At 44.3% G+C, this 21,458-nt stretch overlaps 1 protein-coding gene across 8 annotated transcripts in view; it reads left to right on the forward strand.

Moving 5' to 3' along the window:
• Positions 1-21,458, forward strand: part of Vwa3b (von Willebrand factor A domain containing 3B) — a 189,668-nt gene that overhangs the window by 101,126 nt on the left and 67,084 nt on the right. For 7 of the 8 annotated variants that reach the window (XR_015735457.1, XM_087898072.1, XM_087898074.1 and 4 more), the window contains 4 exons: positions 220-374; positions 6,008-6,146; positions 7,501-7,632; positions 15,457-15,555. Coding sequence is in view for 7 of the 8 variants with exons in the window: in XM_087898072.1 (XP_087754198.1) it covers positions 220-374; positions 6,008-6,146; positions 7,501-7,632; positions 15,457-15,555 (525 nt within the window). In the remaining variant the exon portion in view is untranslated. The remainder of the gene's footprint in view (positions 1-219; positions 375-6,007; positions 6,147-7,500; positions 7,633-15,456; positions 15,556-21,458) is intronic. The other variant, XM_087898070.1, reaches the window with a different exon arrangement.

Here is a 21,458-nt window from a genome sequence, read left to right on the forward strand (position 1 = left end):
TGCAGAAGGGGCAATGCTAGCCGTTGCTATGTCATGTTCAGGCACATCCCAATGTGCAGGTTTACCAGGTAATGGCTTCAGAGGAGACAGATACAAAATGAATACAGAGATGACCAGACTTTATTCAGTTTTTAGTTATTTTTGTAGACCCACATGAGGAGGCGTGGTTCCCCCCTCTCCGAGAACCTGCTCGAACCTGTGATTTTGTCCTTTCTTTAGGACCCCAATAGGAAGACAGTCCATGCCAAATACTGCAACAGATTCATCCACGTTCCCTGGAAGGATGGGAGCTTGGTCCACGTCAACATTACCAAGGAGAAGTGCAGATGGTACAGGGAGAGAATTCACACAGCCCTGACCAGGATCCAGAGGAGGTTGGTATGTTTGTATGTGGTCACTAGTGAGCTAGTCTCGTGCAATACCGCGTGAGCCCAACTGAGTGAAGTGACCAATAGACATCATTGTCAAAGATTCCGTCTGATGGTTTATTGATGATATTATTAATAAAAGAGAAATACTGATATTCAGATTTCATCAGAAACAGAACACAGAGTTGTTATTGTGTGTGCATGGTGGGGGGGACATATGTACATGTATGCATGTGGAAGGGAGACAAAGGTTGATGTCCATCTTAATTTTTGAGGCAAGGTCTCCCATGGTACCTGGAGTTCAGTGATGAGTTAGGATGGCTGGCTAATGCTCTCCAGAGTGCTGCCTGTCTCCCCGGGACTGGGGCTACAGATATGTACCACTACCCCTGGCTTTCATGTGGGTGCTGGGCATCAGAGCTGAGGTCCTCAAGCTTTTGTGACAGGCACTTTGTCAATGGCACCATCTCCTCAGCTTCCAAAGGAGCAATTTTGAAATGATGGCTATTAGGAGATTAAGGGGTACTTCTGTCTATGCTTGGGGAGGGCAGTTGTGAGCCATGGGTATATCATAGACTATATTGCATCTATACTCTCTCTTACAGAACTATTCCATCTCAAGGCAGCTCTTACATAGCTGTGACAAATTGCAAAATAATCAGATGCTGTATATATTTTAGAAAACAATGCGAATACATGACCTCCTATCTGTCTTTATCCTGTTCTGCTCTTACAAGCTGCCATGCTCATTGAGTATGGTGCACTGATGCCATGACCTCAGGGTTGATTCCATGTGGATAATTTAAATTAACACCCTCAGGTATCAGATGTCAGGAGACAGTTTTAGACCATGGAGATCAAATTCATTTAGTGATACTGGCCCTGAGGTCTCAGAGAACTGGAAAAATAAGAAATTAAAAAACAATGAAAAATCCCAGCTCTGCCACTTGCTGTTTGGCCCTGGGCAAGTTAGCTAATGTCTTTTTGCATTTGTTTCCTTGGTTATAAAGTGGAAATAGTGATGACATTTGTAAACCTGCTCTGTGGATTATGCCAGATGCTAAACCTAATGGGTTTAAGCCAGTGGCAGCCTGCTACAGCCATTTGAAAATGAGCGTCCCCTCTATCCTTGTGCCACTTTCACTACAAAATCATATGTAACAGATACCCAACTGCCCGGTATTTATACCCAGAGCCCCTGCATCTCAAAGGCCACATGGTAATGGATTACTCACAGAAAGCTGTTCTGTGTTGAGAGTCTCCCTTGCCATGGCTTCAGAGATGACTCTTTAGTTTGTGTTTCTAGTCTTGTAGGGGACATGCTGCTTGCAATGCACCCCAGCCTCTGGGTCCCTTTGTCCCTTACCTTCCGGGTATCGAGAATGGTTAGGAGCTATTTTCCTCTTCTGTTTCCTGCAGAACTCTGAGAATTGGCGCCATCTCTACCTTAGATGTTTGGCAGAATTCACCATTAAAGCCTGGAGTTTCCTTCTCTGTAGAAAGATTTTGCGGTACAACATTAACATTTCTTGGAAAGCAGGCTGTGTATGTTAGTTACATATCAAATTCCATTTTGTTGGATGTACTGTGCTAGTCATTCATACCGATTTTTTTCTTTAGTTCTTCTATAAATTATTGAGAAAATGTTGAAATCGCTGAGTCGTTTCTGGGTGGCTCTTTCAGGTCTATCAACTTTTCCTTACGACTTTGGAATTCTGTTAGTTGGTGCATGTATACTGCAGAATGTTATATCTGCTTGGTGGATCAGCGGCTTTATAATATGAAATGCCCTGTTCAACTCTGCTAAAATTCCTGATTAGGAAATGTACTTATTCTGGTTTCTGAGTAGTTAGAGACTCCAGCTTAGCCATCATCACAGTCTCCAGGGTTCATCTTTCTCCTTTTCTCTGTGCCTACCTGGCTCATCATTAACTGGGCTTCTTGGAGACAGAATGTGGACCAGTGATGGTAGTGCCACGATGATTCACATTTAACTCGCTTAGATTTAAATCTGGGATCTTATCATTTTTTTTTGTTTGCTCTGTCTTCTCTCTGCTCACTTTTAAACTTTTGTGTCCCTGTCTGTGGCCTTTTTCTTTCTTCTCTTTGTGTCCACTGTTGCCACATTTGCCCTATCTGCTATATGTGACTACTTGACATTTACGCTATACATATTAACCTCTCAGTCTGCCTTCAGACAAGATCATACCACTTTGTGTATATTATAATATTATAATGTCCACCCCCTCTGTCTTTCTCATAGTTACCATGAACTTTATATATGCAGCTCCTATGAATTCAGCAATGCAGTACAAATAGTCTAATGCCCTAATCTAATGACTAACACTTAGAATAAATGCATGTTGTGTTTGTTCATGCTTATTTCTATTACTCTTTACTTCTTTATGTAAATCTAGACTTCCACTGGGCACTCCTTCGTTTCTACCTGAAAAGCCTTGTTAGTATCTGTTGTGAAGTCTGTTAGTAGTGGATTGTATTAGCGTTGTGAGAGTGAAAACCTCTTTAATTCATCCACCCCTTTATAAAGATCTTTTTGCTAAACATAGAATTCTAGTTAGAAATTTTTATCAGTTGTTTCTTTTTAAAATCTTTAGTGTATTCTGGTCTACATGGTTTATGATAAGAATACCTTTATTCTTAGACGTGTTCCTCTGCACTGTGATTTTTTTTTTTTTTTTTGCCCCTTGCTGCTTTTAATCACTGGGTTTCATCCAATTTGTGATGTACTCTGCTATGGCTTCTTCTCTGCTCTTCTGATAGGTTCTTTGATCTCCTTGAATCTGTAGGCAGACTGTTTTCATCAAAATAGAAAAATTATTTTGAATCTCTTTTCTGTTTCTCCCTTTCCTGTCTGTCGCAGAGCCTAATTGCAGACACATTTCTTGTATGTTCCAGGACCCTTTCTTTCTAGTTTTCTGTTTCACTTTGAATTGTTTCTCACTACTGTGCTATAAGAAATCTCTGATCTTTTTCTCGCTGTCCCGCTTCCTATGAGTGCTATATAATTGACTTTCCAGTTCAGAGGTCTCTCTAGGCGTTCCACTTAGGGTTTTTTACATTTTATTATTTATTATAATTTGCATTTATACTTAAGAATTCCAAGACATATGTGTAAGGAAATAGAAATTTCCCCCTCCAGTTCCACCTGTAACCCCTAACACGGCAATGCTTTATGCCACTGTCCTCATCATTGACTTCATTCTCTTCTTCTCTCTTCGCCTTCTTTGTCACTACTAAGACCAGTTAGTACTGTCCCTATGTGAACGGGCAGGGGGTCATCACTGGAGCGTAGGAAACCTGTCAGTGAGAACACGCTCAAAAAGAGCAGGTCCCCCACCCCAGCTGCAATAAACTGCCAACAGTTCCCCAGCAAGTGCTCTCCTGGAGCCTCGGGAGCGCAGCCCCACCCTTGCTTGGATTCTTCTGACTTGGCTTTATGCAGATTGTGTGAAGGTAACCACAGCTGCTTTGAGTTCACGAGAGCAACACTGTCTTGTCTAGGGCTCAGCGTTTCTCAGAACTCTTCTCCATTCGTTGTCTCTGACATCCTTTCCACTTCCTCTTCTGCAGTGTTGATGACCTTTTTTACGTCTTCCATTTCTCTTCTGGGTCTGTTCCTGGACACGTGAAATACATTTGTAGTGACTGCATAGCACCCTTTTCTTTTCAGCTAATTCTAGTGTCTGGGTTGCTTGAGGCTCTGTTGATCAGATTTTCGCTAATTGTGGATATTTTCCTGCTTCTTGGTATGCCCGGGAGTCATTTTCTCTTTTCTTCTGGATTTCCAGGCATTTTGAATATTTACGCTGTTGAGTGATAGGCTTGATTGCATATATATATATATATATATATATATATATATATATATATATATATATATAAAATGTGAGTTAAATGGCTTAGAGACAATTTGAGTCTAAGCCATATTTTAAGTTACACAGGTTTAATTAAGCCCACAGTCGTCTTTATCCTAGGGCTGACTTGGCTTTACTAGCGAGGTAACACCATTGTGAGAATTCCACTTGACACTCAGCCCTGACTGCTGGGGAAATGAGCTGCTGTTCTCAGGTGTGTATGCTCCGGTGAGCGCTCTTGGATGGTTTTTCTCCTCGACTTCTGTAATTTCTTCACACACATGCCCAGATCATCACTTCATCCAGACCGCTAGTGCACCCTGGAGTATGACTGTCCCACACCTGCTCCATATCCCTCCCAGTCTCCCTACCTTTCGCTACAGTAACTGCCGGTTGACATTTTGCCCTACAAATCCCAGTAGCCTAAGACTTGCTGAACTCCATTCCATAAGACGTTTTCTCTCTCCTCTTTCTCCAGCTCTCACTGCAAGGCTTTTCCTGAAGCCGTGAGCTTCAATGCATCCTGTGATGAACTCTCGAGTACTGACCCCAGCAGCAGCCCTGCAATGCGACCCCCTGGTACTTAGTTGTTTCAGGGCCCCGAGTCGCTCAGTCCTGTCTACATTCCCACAGGCTTCAGGAGTGAGCTGCCTTCAGGACCTCTTGAGTCGTAGCTGAGAGCCTCCACACAGTAGAGATCTGGAAGCTATTTGCTCGTGGCTTTCTTTGCATCTGTTTTTCTGTCATATTGATTTTCTTTGTTTTGTTTTGCTTTATGGGAAGGGGAGGGGCCTGATAAGAGTGCAGTTGAAATGCAAAATTTTCTTTTTAAAAATATTTCTTCTTCTTTTTTTTATTTATTAAAAATTTCCACCTCCTCCCCGCCTCCCTTTTCTCTCCGCTTCCCCACCTCCCCCTCCCTCTCTAGTCTTAAGAGCAGTCAGTGGGAAGTCCTCCTCCCTCCATCCAGGTCTATAAAGGTGAGCATACAAACAAACCAGGCTCCCACAAAGTCAGTTCATGCAGTAGAGTAAAAACCCAGAGCCATTGTCCCTGGCCTCTCAGTCAGCCTTCATGGCCAGCAACATTCAGAGTGTCCAGTTTGATCTCATGCTCCATCAGTCCCAGTCCAGCTGGCCTTGGTGAGCTCCCATTAGATCAGTCCCACCATCTCAGTGGGTGAACGCACCCCTCGTGATCCTGACTTCCTTGCTCATGTCTCCCTCCTTCTGCTCCTCATTTGGACCTTGGGAGCTAAGTCCAGTGCTCCAATGTGGGTCTCTGTCTCTATCTCCATCCATCGCTTGATGAAGGTTCTATGATGCTATGCAAGATATTCATCAGTGTGGCTATGGGAAAAATATTTCTTCTTTTATTAGTGTGTGTGTATGCGGTGTGTTTGCGTGTGTGCCCACGAGAATGCCTTCAGGAGCCAGAAGAGAGTATTGGGTCCCCCTGAGCTGGAGTTATGGGTAATTGCGAGCTGCCTAATGTGGATGCTGGGATCCAAATTTGAATCCTCTGCAAGAGCTGCAAATGATCTTCAGTGTTGAGCCATTTCTCTAGCCTCAAATGTAGGGGTTTTTATGTACAGAAAAACAAACAAAAAACCAACAATAAAAATTAAAACCTGAAAGTAAAGAATTCGTTCATCAAAGATCAGGTATAAACAGTGTGGCAGAGTTCTGGTTCTGTAGCCGTGTGTTCCGGTGAAGACAATCTTGTCCATAGACTCTATTTACTTTGATACTCTTTCCTGTCTAGGATTAAGTGGCTGCAAGATGGGAGTCGAGTCCTCTTTGGGAAAGTGTGTGGAGATTGCATCTACATCCTCATTGATACATCTCACTCAATGACGAGCAAACTGGACCTGGTGAAGGATAAGATCATCCGGCTCATATGGGTGAGGCGGGAGTGTCATGGGCTTGTGCTTGGGCTGGTGTCCCATAAACCCGCTTTCGGTAGTCCTTGTCTGGAGTGGCTCTGGGCAGTGGGTAGGGCCACACTGCACTAAAGGGTTCCTGAGAAAGCCAGTCCAGAAATGCACCCCCTCTGCTGTTCTAGAACTCTCTCAGTGCTCTCTGGCAATCAGACCTGTCCTCTGATTGGGTCCTTTATGTCGCCATCACCCCTGGGTCACTCAGGTGTGTGTCTATACTTTTCGCCTGGAGTTGTCTCTAACCTATGATACACAGAAACCTCTGTTGTTTCCCGGATTTTTATCATCTTGAATTTTTAATTTAATTTCCTATGTCTCTTAGGGAAGCTGTGTGCACCAGTCCCAGAGTTGCAGATGGGAAGAGGGTAGGCCTGTGATGGGGACACCCGGTTTCTGCCCCACTCACCTGGGCTGCCCCTGAATCATTTTCTTGGAAGCAGGCTGCTTTCTGAATCCTGTTTACATAGTAACTAGGTCTCACAATATTGTCATGAGTCTGTTGTGCTGTGAGTGTAGAGTGTTTAAGAAATACAAAATATAACCAGCTTCTGGGGTGGGTGTAGGCTGATGAAAGGCAAGCAAATATGTCTGTACCAAATAAGAGGCTTTCCTAAGAGGCAGTGACCAAAATGATGACATTTTGAATATTATTTCTTTATGCATTTAGCCTGCTTATCAGCATTACATTAGTGTCAGCACTAAAGTCAGTATTAAATGTTACAGTACAATTTTACCTACACATACATGGGTGGCCTATAATACTAGCAGTACATTCATGTCCCACACTACCGTCTCGCCCGCAAGAACCACGCGGGACACTTAGGATCCTTCTGCAGGAAAAGCTTTAATGCCTCTTGAGAGAGACAGCATAAGCTTACATGGCGGAGACTCCTAAATGAGGGAACCCATCCCTTATATAGGAAACAGTCCTTGCTTCGGACGTGTCACCCTTGGATTGGTCCGCTGGCTATTATCCCAGATGATGCCTCGGGAGTAGGCGGGGACGCAGCAGTGGAAAGTTACCAAACACGTGTGCGTTACCTTGTTCACCTGGCGGTGAAACCGGATACCAGCGCCATCTTGTAATGGAGTATGTGGTTGCGGTCCTCTACACATTCATATATAACATCTGTAGAGGCCAAACATCCAAACTCTATAAATTTGGCTCAAATGCCTTTTGCAGCAGAAACTGTTTTTTTTTCAATTGCACATAATTCTCAGCTAGCTTCTAGAGCTAAAAATGGATATCCCAGAGATTCACTTCAGCTTTGCTGACATTTGAGTGGCTTTATGGCTAAATAATAATTGTTTCTTCCAGGAACAGTTGAGATACAAGCGTAAATTCAATTTTGTGGCGTTTGATGGTCAGGCAACTGCTTGGCGGGAAAAACTTGCTGAAATCAATGAAGATCATTTGGAACAGGCTGAGTCGTGGATTAGAAACATTAAGGTAAAATATCTAGGCTGGGAGATGTCTGAGAATGTCTCATGGTAGTGGGTTCACTCATTGCTAGGAGTTGTCGAGAAATGGATTGAGCTCCAAGAAAGGCCATGTCTATACATGGGCAGTTATTTGGCTGCAAAGGTCACATGCATTCAACCTCATTAGTCAGATCTCAACATCTAGATAAACATCTATTTATAGCCATCATCCCTTGGTATCCTTGGGAGCTTGGTTCCAGGACCTCCCCCACATCCTATGAGAGCCACAGATGCTCAAATCCCTAATATAAAATGCTGTGAGATTCGCAGAGAGCCCACACACCCCCACCCCGTGTGCCAAAAATTATCTCCACACAAACTCACAGCTCCCAATGCAAGTGACGGGTATTATACTGTATAATTTAAATAATAAAAATGGGGGAAAAGCCTGTATAGGTCCAAACAGATAATCTTTTATGTATGTGAATTTACACATAGTGTGTGTGTTATGTGTGTGTATCTGTAGAATTGTGCATTTGAATGCAGGCATACATGAGCTTGTGGAGGCCAGAGAACAGCCTTGTGCATTGGCCCGCATCTTCTACTTTGTTTTAGACAAGGCCTCTTTGTTATTTGCTGCTTCCCATTGGATTCTGGGAATTCTCTGCCTTTCATCTTACCATAGGAGTGCTGGGATTACAGATGCACATGATTGCACCCAGCTTTTACAGGAGTTCTGGGCATTCAAACTCAGATACTTCTCATTTACATAGCAAGGGGTTTACCCATTGAGCCATCTCCCCAAGCCCAGACACAATCAATCAGAAGTACACAAGCCTATGCAAATGAGCATGTGGGTGTGTAGTGATACTTTATTTAATAAATAAAGCTCGCCTGAAGTTCAGAGAGTAAAACAACCGCACTGATTAGCCTTACAGACCAGGCAGTGGTGACACACACCTTTAATCCCAGTAACCGCACTAGTTTGCCATAGAAACTGGGCGGTAGTGGTGCACCATCTTTAATCCCAGCACTAGAGAGGATTATAAAATGGGAGGAGATAGCTCTCACTCACAAGTCTCATTCTGAGATTCTTGGAGGCAGAATTGTCATTTTGGACTGAGGTAGAGGTAAAACCCCATGGCTGGCTGTTTTGCTTTTCTGACCTTCAGTTTTTGTCTCTGGATTTTTATTAATCATACTATGTGTGTGTGTGTGTGTGTGTGTGTGTGTGTGTGTGTACGTGCGTGTGCACATGCATGTGTAATCATTCCACAGTTGGTTGAATCTGTGGGTGTATAACCCTTGGACAAGGCGAGGTGGCTCTCTTTCCAAATCCGTCCTGGGCTCAGGTTGCAGGCTCATGTTAAAAACAGATTTCAGCAGATAATATTTTGGTTGCTCAGGCCTTCAGATCTGTTCCATCTGACAGTCCATCGGCATTTCAAAGGCTCCAAGGGGCCACGCAGGTGTTCCTACTGAACTTTGTTCAGAACTCCTGGAGACAGTACAGTCTGAGCATCTAAAGCTGAGAGCAAGAAGAGTGAGAAGGAAAACCCAGGGAGACAGTGAAGTCATTTCTCAGGTCTGTGTTTTTCCTGGACACCTGGAAAGCTGTCGTTTCTTGTCACATGGGCTACCAGGAAGGACTTTCTTCTTTTAGAATTTTCTCTTGCCTTGAGCTCCTGTTAATCTTGAATATGCTCCAGAACCATATGGCATTCCAGATATTTGAGAGACAGTTATGTATCTGAGACAGGGCTGTTTAAAAGTTGCTTAAAATAGTTTACTGCTTGAGTATAAAGTCCTAGATTTGCCCAGCAGCCGCACCAGACAATACTGAACTCACTGAATCTGGACTCATCTAAGCAGGCCCAGGACCGTCCCAAGTTCTTTAGGGGTTGTTTTTAAGTTGGAAAAAGAAGGAAGTACGTTGAATAAAAAGATAATATTTTTAAGTAATTGGCCACCTTATCCTGGGTAGAGTGTCAAGGCCATACTCAACTTGTTAAGTTTCCAGTATCACCAACGTTCTCTTCTTTTTACAAACTACCAGGAATAGGAGGTCTGTTGTTAACGGAGCGCTTACTGTCTACCGAGGTATTACACATTCATTCTCTTTGGGTGAGACCCTCCGTGGGTTCTGTTCCACTCACATTGGTACTGTTAACAGAATGGTAGTTCAGTTTAGTCAGAGCCCATCAGATTTTCCACTTAAACATTTCCAACTGCAGTATCTCCCTAGACTCCCCCAGTAGGAGAAAGCTTCTTATTCTTCCTTGGACATGAAGGATCTTGACACTTTTGAAGAACACTGATTGGTATTTTCTAGAACGTTCTTCAGATTTTTGATTTTTTGTTTTGTTTTGTTTTGTGACACTGGGAATTGAATCAGGACATCGGAACATGCCAAGCAAGTGTTCTCAGTGAACTCCATCCTTCACCCTTTAGAATCTTCGGTTTGGGGTTAGGGTTGCAAAGTTGCCTAGGCTGGCCTTGAACTTGCGGTCTTCCTGTCTCAGTCTCTTTAGCTGGGAATACAGTTGTATGCCACCATGCCTGACTTCTCTTGTTATGTAGCCCAGGTTGGCCCAAATCCAGCTTCCCATTAGCTTCCCAAGAGCCAAGATTATAGCAGGCATCACTGTCCCCAGTTTTAAAAACAGCCACCCTGTTGTTGTTAGTTTTCTATATCTCTGGACTATTGAATCTCTCTGATTCTGCTCCTGTATCTTTTCTTTATTTCTGCTTGCTCTGAGTGGGCATTACTCTTCTTTTTAAAGGTTCTTTAGTCAAGAATACAGCTTGCATTTGGAGGTGTTTCCATTGTTCCAGCATGAACTACTAATGGGCACAGATTTCCCCACCAGAATGGTGGTAGCCACATTCCATAGATTTAAGTGTTTTACTTAATTTTCCATAATTTCTAGTTAGTTTTAAATTTTTTTTGAACCATCAATTATTTAAAACCTATTATTTGACTTCCAAGTGTGTGGTAATTTTCAAGTTGTCTTTCTGTTATTAATTTTGATTCCATGATGACTGAAGGTAAACTTGGCATGATTTAAATTATTTTTAAATTTGTAAAATGTTTCATTAAAATGGAAAATTTATTAGAAATTATGGAAAATTTAGCAAAACACTGAAATTTATAGAAAATAGCTCCCACAGTTCTGGCTGTTAAAGAAAATAACCATTATTGGTCACTTTCCTATTTTTTCTTTATCAACTTCATCAAATTTTGCTTTGTGTGTTTTGAAACTCTATTGTTTGGTGCTTATATATTTAGAGTTGGTATCTTTGTAGCCGAGTCTTCTGTCATTATTTAATGTGCTCATTGGTCCCTAGTAATTTTCACTACTCTAAAGCATAGAGTGAATCAGGCTTTGCAGGACATGCAAACCCCAAAACTTAGGAGGTAGAGGCAGGAGGATAATGAGTTGGAAGCCTTCTTATCTACTAGCAAGACCTAGTTTCAAAAGCAAAAATAAAGCTCCAAACAAAAAGCAATAACCCCACCCCCCAAACCTAAAGTGTGCGGTTAACATTGCCATTCCTGCTTAAAAGACTATTATGACAATGTATCACTTTCATCCTTTGATCTCCAGTTTAGCCGTGTTGCTGTATCTGAAGTGGCTTTTTTTAAAAATAGATGTTAAGGGATCTGCTCAAGATTTTGTAAGTTCTCCGATCCCTGTCAAGTAATGGAGTAGTAAGACCGTGTGTTTGTATTATTGATATCTAAGGCTAATGTCTACCATTTGGTTATTCGCTTATTGTGGAATCCTTGGTTTCATTATTTCTCTTGCCTTCTTGTGGGTCCTTTGGGTACTTTCAGTGTTCCACTGTAACTCTTCATTTCACTTTTTACTGTAGCACTTCGTGTGGTTTTCTGAATGCTTGTTCTAGGGGCTCTCTATATGCAAAGTTGTCATTTATCACGGCTCCTGATCCTGATGTGCTCTGACTTCAAGGGACCAAGCCTGATGTCAATTTACACCCTGTATGCTCCATACATACTAAAAGTGTAACGGAGATGGCTCTTCTGTATCCAATCATTACTGGCATGAAAGCTTCTTAAACTGTAACACATGATTTGAGAACTTGGGGAGTTAAGAATGGTCTTCTCTGATGACTTCCATGTTCAGGGTTTGAGTTTCTGTTACCGTTTCTTTTGAGTCGTAAACTTCCATTAGCGCCCTTTAAAGATGAGACTCCCAGAAACAGAATCTCACAGTTCTCCGTCAGCCCAGAGTAGATGTTCCCACCAGATGTGAGTTATGACGGGAGATTCATTTCTTTCAACACCCCAAGTAAGTTGGGCCGCTTCCTTTTGTCTCTGTGGTTTCAGATGAGAAGTGGCTGCCACCCAAATTGAAATTCTTTAATGGATACTGTAATATGCCATTTCTCTTTGACTGCTCTTAGGGGGTTCGTTTTGTTTCTTTAATTTTCAAAAATTTGCATACAATGTATCTAGCTATGATTTTCACAGATTTTTTTTTTTGACCTAATTGGGGTTTTTCTCAGCTTCTTGAGTTGCAGTTTTTGTAGTTTCTGCAAATGTGAGGATTTTTAAATTTTATTATTTTAAATTATGTTTACGTATGTATGTATTATGAAGTGGGATTATGCATGTAAGTGTGGTACCCACATAGGCCAGAGGCATCGCAGCTCCGGGGGCTGTCACAGAGCTCCTGATCCTGCTGTGCTCTGCCTTCAAGGGAGCAAGGTCAATTTACACCCTGGATGCTCCATACAGACTAAAAGTGTAACGGAGATGACTGCTCTGTATACAATCATTATTGGCATGAAAGCTTCTTGTACTATTTGTGAGCCACCCAGTGTGGGTGCTGGGAAATAAATTTGGGTCATCTACAAGAACAGTACACACTTACAAGCTCCAAGCCATCTCTCAAGCCTCTTGGAGATTTTTTTTTAAAGCTATTCTTTTTTTTTTAATATTTTTAAATTCCTCACCCTCCCCTCTCTTTTTCTGGAACTCTTACAGTATTAATGTTCTATCTGCTTTATTGTCTCAGAGATCTCCGAGGGCATCAGTTGGACCACTCTCCTCAAGACAAAAGAGCTATTTCTGGCTCATTGTATAACAAGCGATTTTTCTTTATTGCATTTGGGGAAATTTTTATTATTATGTCAGGAGGCGCTAATCCCATTGAAGTCTTATTTAGCCAGCAGACACCGTATTTAGGTTTCCCCTATTCGATCTGGCTTACATTTGTGGGCTTTTGCTACAGTGATAATTTAGTTTTCAGAACCCCCTCATGCTGCTAGGACCCCCATTCAGTACCCGCTTGGGCTGTCACAAGGGTGCAAGGCAAATCCCTGGGCTGCCTGTTTCTGGTGGGTGACCTTCTGGGGACGCGGGAATAGAAATTGCTAAGTCCGACCGCAGGGTAAAAATGCAGGGGCTGTACGAGCCTAGCCCAGGATATACTCAGCAGATTTTTCTATTATCTTCAGCACTGCCACGACTTTCCCAACAGTCTGCCTCATGTGGACGCTCTGGTGATAAAATTACTTGTCCACTCCTGAACAAATCAGGAAGTGGGGCTTCACAGCGTCGTCTCTGCTTGCCTGCTCATCCGTTCATCTTTGAGTCGTCTTCCACGCCAGCTCCACCTGGAGGTGTCTTTAGCTATGCCCTCAGCTAGAGTAACACAGCCTGTGCTGGGCATCACTAGAGCAATGCTAGCCCAGCGCTGGGTAGTGTTTCCAGGCTCTCAGCATTGCCCTCGGAAGCCCTCTCCAGACAGCGTTGGCCTGGTCCGGTCAGTTGCGTTTGAATCCCAGCATGATACATGGCAAGAGTATTGGGTGCCTATTAAATACCCGTGGAAAGTTAGTGGGGGGCTGCAGGAAGAGGCCCAGGGGAGAGAAACTGAGTGGGAGGAGTCATAGCACCCCCACCTGTGTCTGGGTTTAAGCAGCTCCTCGCAGAAAGGGCCATTCAAGGCCCACAGTGAAGCTTGACAAGATTTGGGTATGCGCTGGATACTTCCATTCCTTTGGCCACCCATCTCCGTCTTCTCACCCTGATTCCAATAATGGCAGTGGGACCTGTTCACCATATGGAAGTGGAAACTCTGGCCTCCATTCAACTCAGGAGGAAGTACGAAGGCTCAGGCACACAACCTCAGAGTATCCTCCCTGGGTTTGAGTTGAGAGTCAGTGACTTCAGATGGCCGGTCTGCCAGCGAGAACCATAACAGTGGTGGCATATGCAGACTGGCGAAGCTTCTTGGGTGGCAGAGGCAGTGGACTGCTGGTGCACCTCATGGCTGACAGTTCCCTGTTTGGTGTGGCTAACCACAGCATCTGGTGTGCTGGTGGTGTTACAGTGGGGCTCCTGCCAAGCAGGCTTGCAGCAGGACTGGGCCCCCCGCTCCACGGTGTGAGGTCCCAGGTTTTCCAGCCAGATGCTAAGATATCCTGTGGGCTGTCCAGATGCCCTTTGCATAAATTCTTCTTGCTTGGATCAATCACGATTGTTTTTGTAGCTTACAACTCTGACTGAATTGATACCCTGGGTCTGAGATGCAGGGGATGGCTTAAGTAGGCTTTGGAAATCTTGAGGTCCCGTGCGTCTTACTGGCAAAGATTATTTCTTGGTAAGGCTTGTTTTTGTGTGTTAAATCAAGTGCACTCCAGCGAATCTAATTTATTTGATTTCTTCCCATGCTAAATTGAGTCATGAGATTTTCTAATTTATAATTGTTTGATGTGTTTTGGTGACATTGTTAAAAACCTATCATTATTTCCCCTTGACATGCAATGTTTATCTTTTTTTCTTTTTTATACAAAGAATTGTGGTGTTATGATTAATGTTATATGTAAGAGAGAAAATAAATCATAATCTATTCTCTTTGATTGATTATGATTTTAATTTATACAATTAGCCCTCAGTAGCCATGGGGAAGTGGTCCTAGGATCACCCTCCCTCCTCACGAATACCCAAATTGACAGATGTTGCTTATATAAAATGGAGCATGTTTACATATAAACTATGCATATCCTTTTATATCTTTTTCAATAACCTTCAAGTTACATGTTTGTAACATAATATAGTGATGTATATAGTATATATGTAAAATAGTATAGTGGGTGCTTATAATAATATATTACTTGGGGAATAATGAATTTTTTCGATATTCAGTGCCTGTGTAATTTTCTTCCTAAATATTTTTTAACATGCTTGATTGATTCCCAGGGGTATGGAACCCGTAGATCCAGGCTGCCTGCTATGTCTGTTTATTTCCATCATACCCAAAGCAGAACATCAGGACCCCATGCATTCACATAAGACCTAGTACTATGCCATGCAAGTTAAGGTCAGTGTTCCACCCTGACCTTTGTAGGTTGGATTTATGCTAGAAACATTAGTGTGTTCATCATTAGGCCAGCGATAAGACCACACGCGAGTTTGCCGAATACTGGGTGGCACAAATAAATCCTGAGTTGAAACGAACATGATCCCAACCAGGATGCATTCAGGCTGCTTGATCCAGCTCTGCCGACAGCAAAGCCATCCTCGAGTGAGTGAGTATCTCACGCAAAAACACAGATGAAAATTGCATTAAGACCCCAGTTGTCAAGACAGGAAACCCACAGCCTTGGCTCATATCAGATCTTGAACTACCTGGCTAGAGACTCTAATGGCACACCTGGGAATTTGGTTTCTTGAAATCCCTGGACTTAAGTCATTTTCTCAATGAAATTTTGTCTCTTATTTCAGATGCCTTTTTTTGCTTTTTACCCCCCACACTGAGCAGAGAATACACTTAACTTGTTTGTACAAACTGTTTTGACTATCTCTTTTCTTCCCCCATAGGTTGGAAGTTCCACAAATACCCTGAATGCCCTGAAAATTGCTTTTGCCGACAAAGAAACAGAAACCATCTACCTTTTGACGGATGGGAGACCCGATCAGGTACTCACTAAAACGACTAATGAATACCCGTTGTAGAATGTCGTGGAGGAGAATGCCAAGAGGGGGAACGAGACCTTTCCAGGGGACATCACAAGGCAGAGAAGCTGATCTTGGTGACTCAAACCTCTCATCCTACTTACATAGGAGGCCGAGGCAGGAGAATGACAAGTTCAACAGCTGCTTGGTTATAGAATGAGTTCAAGACCAGCATAAGCAACTTAGCAAGACCCCCGTCTCAAAATTTTGTTTTGAAATTTTTTAAAAGAGGGTTAAGGGTATATAGCCCAGAGTTGAGTATTTGCCTAAGCATTCAAGAGGCTCTAGGTTCAATATCCAGAGCCCCCAGCACCACCCCAACAAGAGATATCGAGAGGTATGTCCCTGGCATAGGGAAGCAGAACTGAGGTAAGACAAGACACCAAAGGGCAACCCTGTCTTCTACAACTGAGGAACATTTATGGGCATTGTGATGGTGGTGAATGTTTTATGTTCAGTGTGACCCATATTCACAGGCCTGGAGAGTACGCCAGGGAAGGAGACGCTGCATTCCACTGCACACTGGCTTATGTTTTATGACAAAGTAGAACCGCCGAGATTGCCTTCCATTTGTTTCCTTTGAGGACTCAATCTAAACATGTCACCGGGCCGCGCCCTTGGTTCTAGCCCTAATTTTAGCTTTAGCCTCACTTAAACAAAAGCAGGCCTTTCAACTGAGACATTCTTGGCTTTGTTTAGCCTGCCTGGAAAATATTTGAGACGTTTTAGAAGAGTCTGTTCTGTTTCTTTCGAGCTTTGTGAATGAAAGACGAGGACTCCCGGCATTAAGTAAATACGAGGATTTTCCAGGCCGGCACAATGTAAATTGACTGCTAAGGTGAATTAGTATCAACATGTATCCGGCCTCGGAAGATGTTTATATGTGCAGACTGCCTGTTCTAAAATACCGTGTCAAATGACTCAGGGATTAAATACTAAAGCCACCGGATTTTACTACTGCATTAGATTCATGGCAGAGAAGTGGCATTTCAGGGAACTTTAATTTGGAAGGCTTTCCCTGTCAACTTCATTGTGGTTTCTATTCAGAAGCAGTCTGTCACTCTCATGTGTGTCCTGGGTGGTGCCAAGGTTTGACTGATCCTCGCCTTAGGGAAACCGTTAGGGAAGGCGCTAGATGTATACAGTCTATTTTGATACAGTCCAGGGGCTGAGATTGTCTGGTCTATGTCTAGCAGCACAGAGGGATGGATTTAGCTATACAAGATGGGCAGAAAACCAGGGAGAGTCCTCTAAGTAGAGGGGGGGGCATTCATGCTGTGTCTGGAAAGAAGAGAAAGAACTTTCTGCACAGAGGAAGCCAAATTGTCCTAGGTGGGAGGTACAGAAAGGTGGGCATGAGGGTCATGCTTAGAGAAACAATCAGGGCATGACGGAAGTGTGCGGGGATGTTGTGCGGGTTGGAAGGTCACCACAGTGGGGACCTTTCATAGGAGCACAATTTATCACTCCTTCCTAGTTTGGAAGCATGATGCCCCGATAATGCTGGGGACATGCCAGCTATGCCAGAGCTTCTGCTGGAGCTTCGATGAGGGCCTGTAAGCAGTGTCAGCTGGCAGCAGGAGAATTGAGGAGGAAGGGACTTCTTCAGAGTCAGTGAGACTTGGTGCTCAACTTGGTAGCAGGCAGTGGGAGAGAGGAGAAGGCAGAGGAAGTTAGAAGGGTTAATTGCTTTCTGGCTCATTGTGATATTACTAACCCAAGGGAAGTTTCAGTTAAGAGCAGACAGGGTTGGGATTCTGGTGAGCATATTATTTGTGTACTTGGGCTACATGGATGTCCAGAAGCCCCAAGAAATAGAGGATGGTTCAGTAGCTCAGGGTTTCTCACAGCATAGCCTTCCAGGGTTCTGAAATCTCACATCAGTGCATCCAAATACATTCATGTAGCTTTCTAAAGATGAGTAGCTTTTCTGAGAGAGATTGTGCTTCATCTGAACACGAAGCACTGAGGAGGTAGGTAACAGTCAGAATCCCAAGAAGGACGATTACTCAAAACCTAATCTATAAATGTGTCAAAGTGTTTCATGTTCATGTTTACCTTTTCACATGCGAGTCTCTTTCCTTTGCATTGTCCTGAAGATTCTGTCAGCAGAGCAAATGGATATTAGATATTTGTGTTCTGGGTAAAATCTATTAAGGAGCCCCACCATTGTTTCAGTAGTGGTAACAAGTTTAAGCTAACACTGGCCCCAGAGCCCCGGGCTCTGTCAGGACATTTTTCCTATGAGTTTAGCTGGAACGGGTGGGGTGGGGGGAAACTGGAGGGGAATGGGGTAGGTTCATTCTTGTTTGTCAGTTTTCACCACCTTTGAGGAAGCTCACTGTGTAGGGCCAGTGCGATTCAGAATGCTCAACAGTGTTTCCTTATTGGATGACCACGTGGACAATCTAGATCCATCGGCATCCGCTTACCGTTTGCTTCACAGTCAGGCCAGCATTAGAAGGTGACACACTTTAAAATTCGTCATGTTCCAAGAATTCTAGAAATGTCAGTCTTCATTAAGGTAAAAAGAGTCCCATTACACAATTGTACTCTGGTGGGCGTGGGCAAAGTCTAGTCCAGCTCTGGCCGTAGTTATTTTAGGACTCCTTCAAAGTCTTTCCAAGTGGACGTGACGAATACTTTTGCATCCTTCTAAAACGAGAATAATGGATAAAGCCTAGCACAGGCCCTATGGAGTCTAAGGATGGGGAAGTCACAGGGAGCAAGGAAATCCAGGGTCCCACTTGCCTGCTGCTGGCCTGGGTTTGTAACATGAGGGGCTGGCTTGTTGGGGTATCTGTTCCTGCCCAGTACCCCACAACCGGCAAGTCCCAGAGAAAATCAATCACACAGAGATCTCTATAGGTTATAAAGCTGATTGGCCCATTAGGTCAGGCTTCTTATTAGTCCTTGTAACTTATGTTACCCCATTATCCTTATCTACATTAGCCACATGGCTCAGTACCTTTTCCAGTGGGGCAGCTTACATCTTTCCTCTCTGGTGATCTGGGCAGAACTGCAGAGGGAGCTTCCTACTTTCCAGAATACTCCCAGTCTCTTTGCTCCACCTCTACTTCCTGTCTGGCTTTCCCGCCTATACTGCCTGCCTGGCCAATCAGTGTTTTATTAAAATATGATTGACAGAATACAGACAATTCTCCCACACCATGGGTTGATGATGGAGAGTTAGCTGCGCACCTTGCTCAGCCTTCTCTGAGGGACTGGAGAGAGCCGGAGGCCTCCGTGAGGAACCCGGGAGAGAGTCCCTGGGATGAGAAAAGCTTCCTCACGCTTCCACAGGAGTGCGAGAGGCTATGGCTCCTCCACTCCTCAGCCCAGAGGACCCTGTCAGGAAGCCTCTGTGGAGAAAGCAAGCCAGGCTGCTGTGGGCAGAGCTTGATGCCGACCTTCAGAGTCTTCCTCTGCGGTGTTCTGAGGGTGTAAACTAGCTGAGGCAGTCTAGAGCAGGCAGAAGATAGAGATGGCTGTGGAGTCTGCTTTCCAGTCTAGGACATGCTATCCCTCGCCTCAGCTCTCTAGTGCCACAGGGGGGCACTGGAACACCGTGCGGGTTTAGCATTGTGGGGGTCTGGGGCTGGGTGCAGGTGGTGGGCTATCTTGCTCTAATGTGCTCTTTAACGAGATAGAATAGCTTAGAGGTGGAAACCTGGGTTAGGAACTGACCCAACACTGTCCATCAGAGCATCCCATAGACAAGAGTTCTTCAGCTGGCATTTCCTCATCTGTAGTTTAAGGCTAGTCCTCCTTCCTTGTGGGGTTATCCTGAGAAAACAAACGATACGGTATTTCCATAAATGAACTCCATAAATATTGACTGAGTACCAGGGCTTCTCTTCTCAGCCTGAAGCTACAATAGTGAGTAAGATGGAGAAAGGGCTGACCTTCGATGAAGCTTTTAGTGGAACGAGAGGCAGTGAGCAAATAAATGCATGATGTCGTATAGCTAACGAGGTGGAGGCGCCCGCTATGGTTCCCAGCATGCAGCTGGAACTATAATGTTGTTTTCCTTCCCCTCTCGGGTGTATCAGCTGTAAGTCAATGTAAGAGTGGCCCTTGCTGATGCCGTTTATTCGATGACCCAAATGAGGAGGTCTGTCTCTTGTCTGGTGTGCAGAGTCAAGGAGCAGAGGCTGGGTGTTCCTAGTAAGAAGGGAAAGCCGCATCCCTACCTCTGAAGGTTGTAGAAGGATGCCTGGGGAAGCCTGCTAACATCTAGGAAGGCCCCAGAAAGGGGAGCTGAGCCAGGAGCAGGCAGGATGGCTTGCTTCTCTCAGGCCTTGTAGTTGGCCAAAGAAACAGGGGCGGCAGCTTGTTGGTTACGTCGAATTGATGTTTGGCAAGTAAATCAGCTGATGGTCAGAGAAAATTCCCTTTGAGTAAGCGTGGACTCAAGGCTAGAGCTAAACAGACTGAGGATGTGTGTGAGTGATGGCTTACACAAGCTCAGGCTCTGGGGAGCATTTAAGCAGAAGCCTCCTTAGGGAAGGTCGGCTAGCTCTGAGTACAGTCCCCTCTTGTTCATCGCCTTTCCCCTGGGGCTTCATGGGAAAAAGAATGAGGTAAGGTTAAAGGGTAAAGGGCAAGAACCACAGGTAGAAGATGGAACTGGTTGAAGGAGTCAGCGAGCTGGATGATCAGAGAGGAACTTGTAACACTGAGAACCCAGGGAGTGTCTTGGGACGGCTGGGGACAGTCTCTGAAGGTGCTAGTTGGGCTGTAGTGGAGAAGATGGCAGAGGAATTCTTTCCTGGGAGGTAAGCAATGGTACTGTGAGTTGATGGTGGTCCAGAGGCGATGCCTGTCGTCCTCCAGGGGAGTAAATCCTCTGCCAGCATTCCTCTTCTCCGGTTTGGCCACCTGAGAACTTAGCGACACGGGGAAACGTAACCATACAGAGCCTCAGTTTCTCCACCATGAAATGGAGGTGCTAGCTATGTGTCACTTGGAGGGAAAGCTGGGGAAAGTCAGGATCATAGGCAAATGGAGTCAACTGAGAGCTTCCTTTGCAGGGGTGAGAAATCCAGCTGTAACCAGCCTAGTTCTACAGCGACTGCACGTGTGTCCCGCAGAGCAGGCATTCTCTTGTTTTCGCACTCCATCCTGGCGGTCACAGCTGCCCCGGGAGGACAGTTCATTTCCCAGGAATGGAGAAGGACATTAGACTCCTGTCTGTCTTTTTATTGAGAAAGGGAATCTCTCCCTGAGAACTTCTGGATCTCATTAGTCAGAACTGGGTGGTTTGGCCACTCCTAACTGTGAATAGTAGATTTTACTGTCTTATTATTGATGATTTTTATGCTTTTTTTAAGCTGACAATATTACTATCATGGAAAGAAACCCAGTGTTTTTATAGTTTAAAATGGCAAGAGGAATGGATAGTAGGTGGGGGGGGCGTCATTTCTTCCAAAGCTACCCCACAAGATGCTCTGAAGGAGTACCTGGTGGTTGTAAGGAGGAGCCAGGAACTTAAGCCCTAAACCAAGTCCCCAGTGCATGGCCAGACGTCTAACAAGGGGGTCTTCCTTTTTTCTTTCCCTCTATCTCTAACAAGCAAATTGCCTACAACATGGCAAAAGCTGAAATTACTCTTTTGGTAGAGCTGTTTGGAAGCCAGATTGGGAAACGGCACCCACTGTGTGGGATCCCAGTGACCCAGATGTACATGGGGCTCCATCCCAGTCCTCTTTATAGCCCAGCCCACAGCCCAGCTGGCATGGCCTCCACACTTAGGTGCGATTCAGGTTGAGGTGTTTCTGTTAGACAAACGTTTTTCCTAAGTTTCCTTTCCTACCACAGAGTGAGAGTTCAGAGGGCCAGGACCATGGCCTTTGGGTCCCCATGCT

The sequence above is a fragment of the Myodes glareolus genome, chromosome 18 (assembly GCF_982192425.1).
Source record: "Myodes glareolus chromosome 18, mMyoGla1.1, whole genome shotgun sequence".
Taxonomy (NCBI): Eukaryota; Metazoa; Chordata; class Mammalia; order Rodentia; family Cricetidae; genus Myodes; species Myodes glareolus.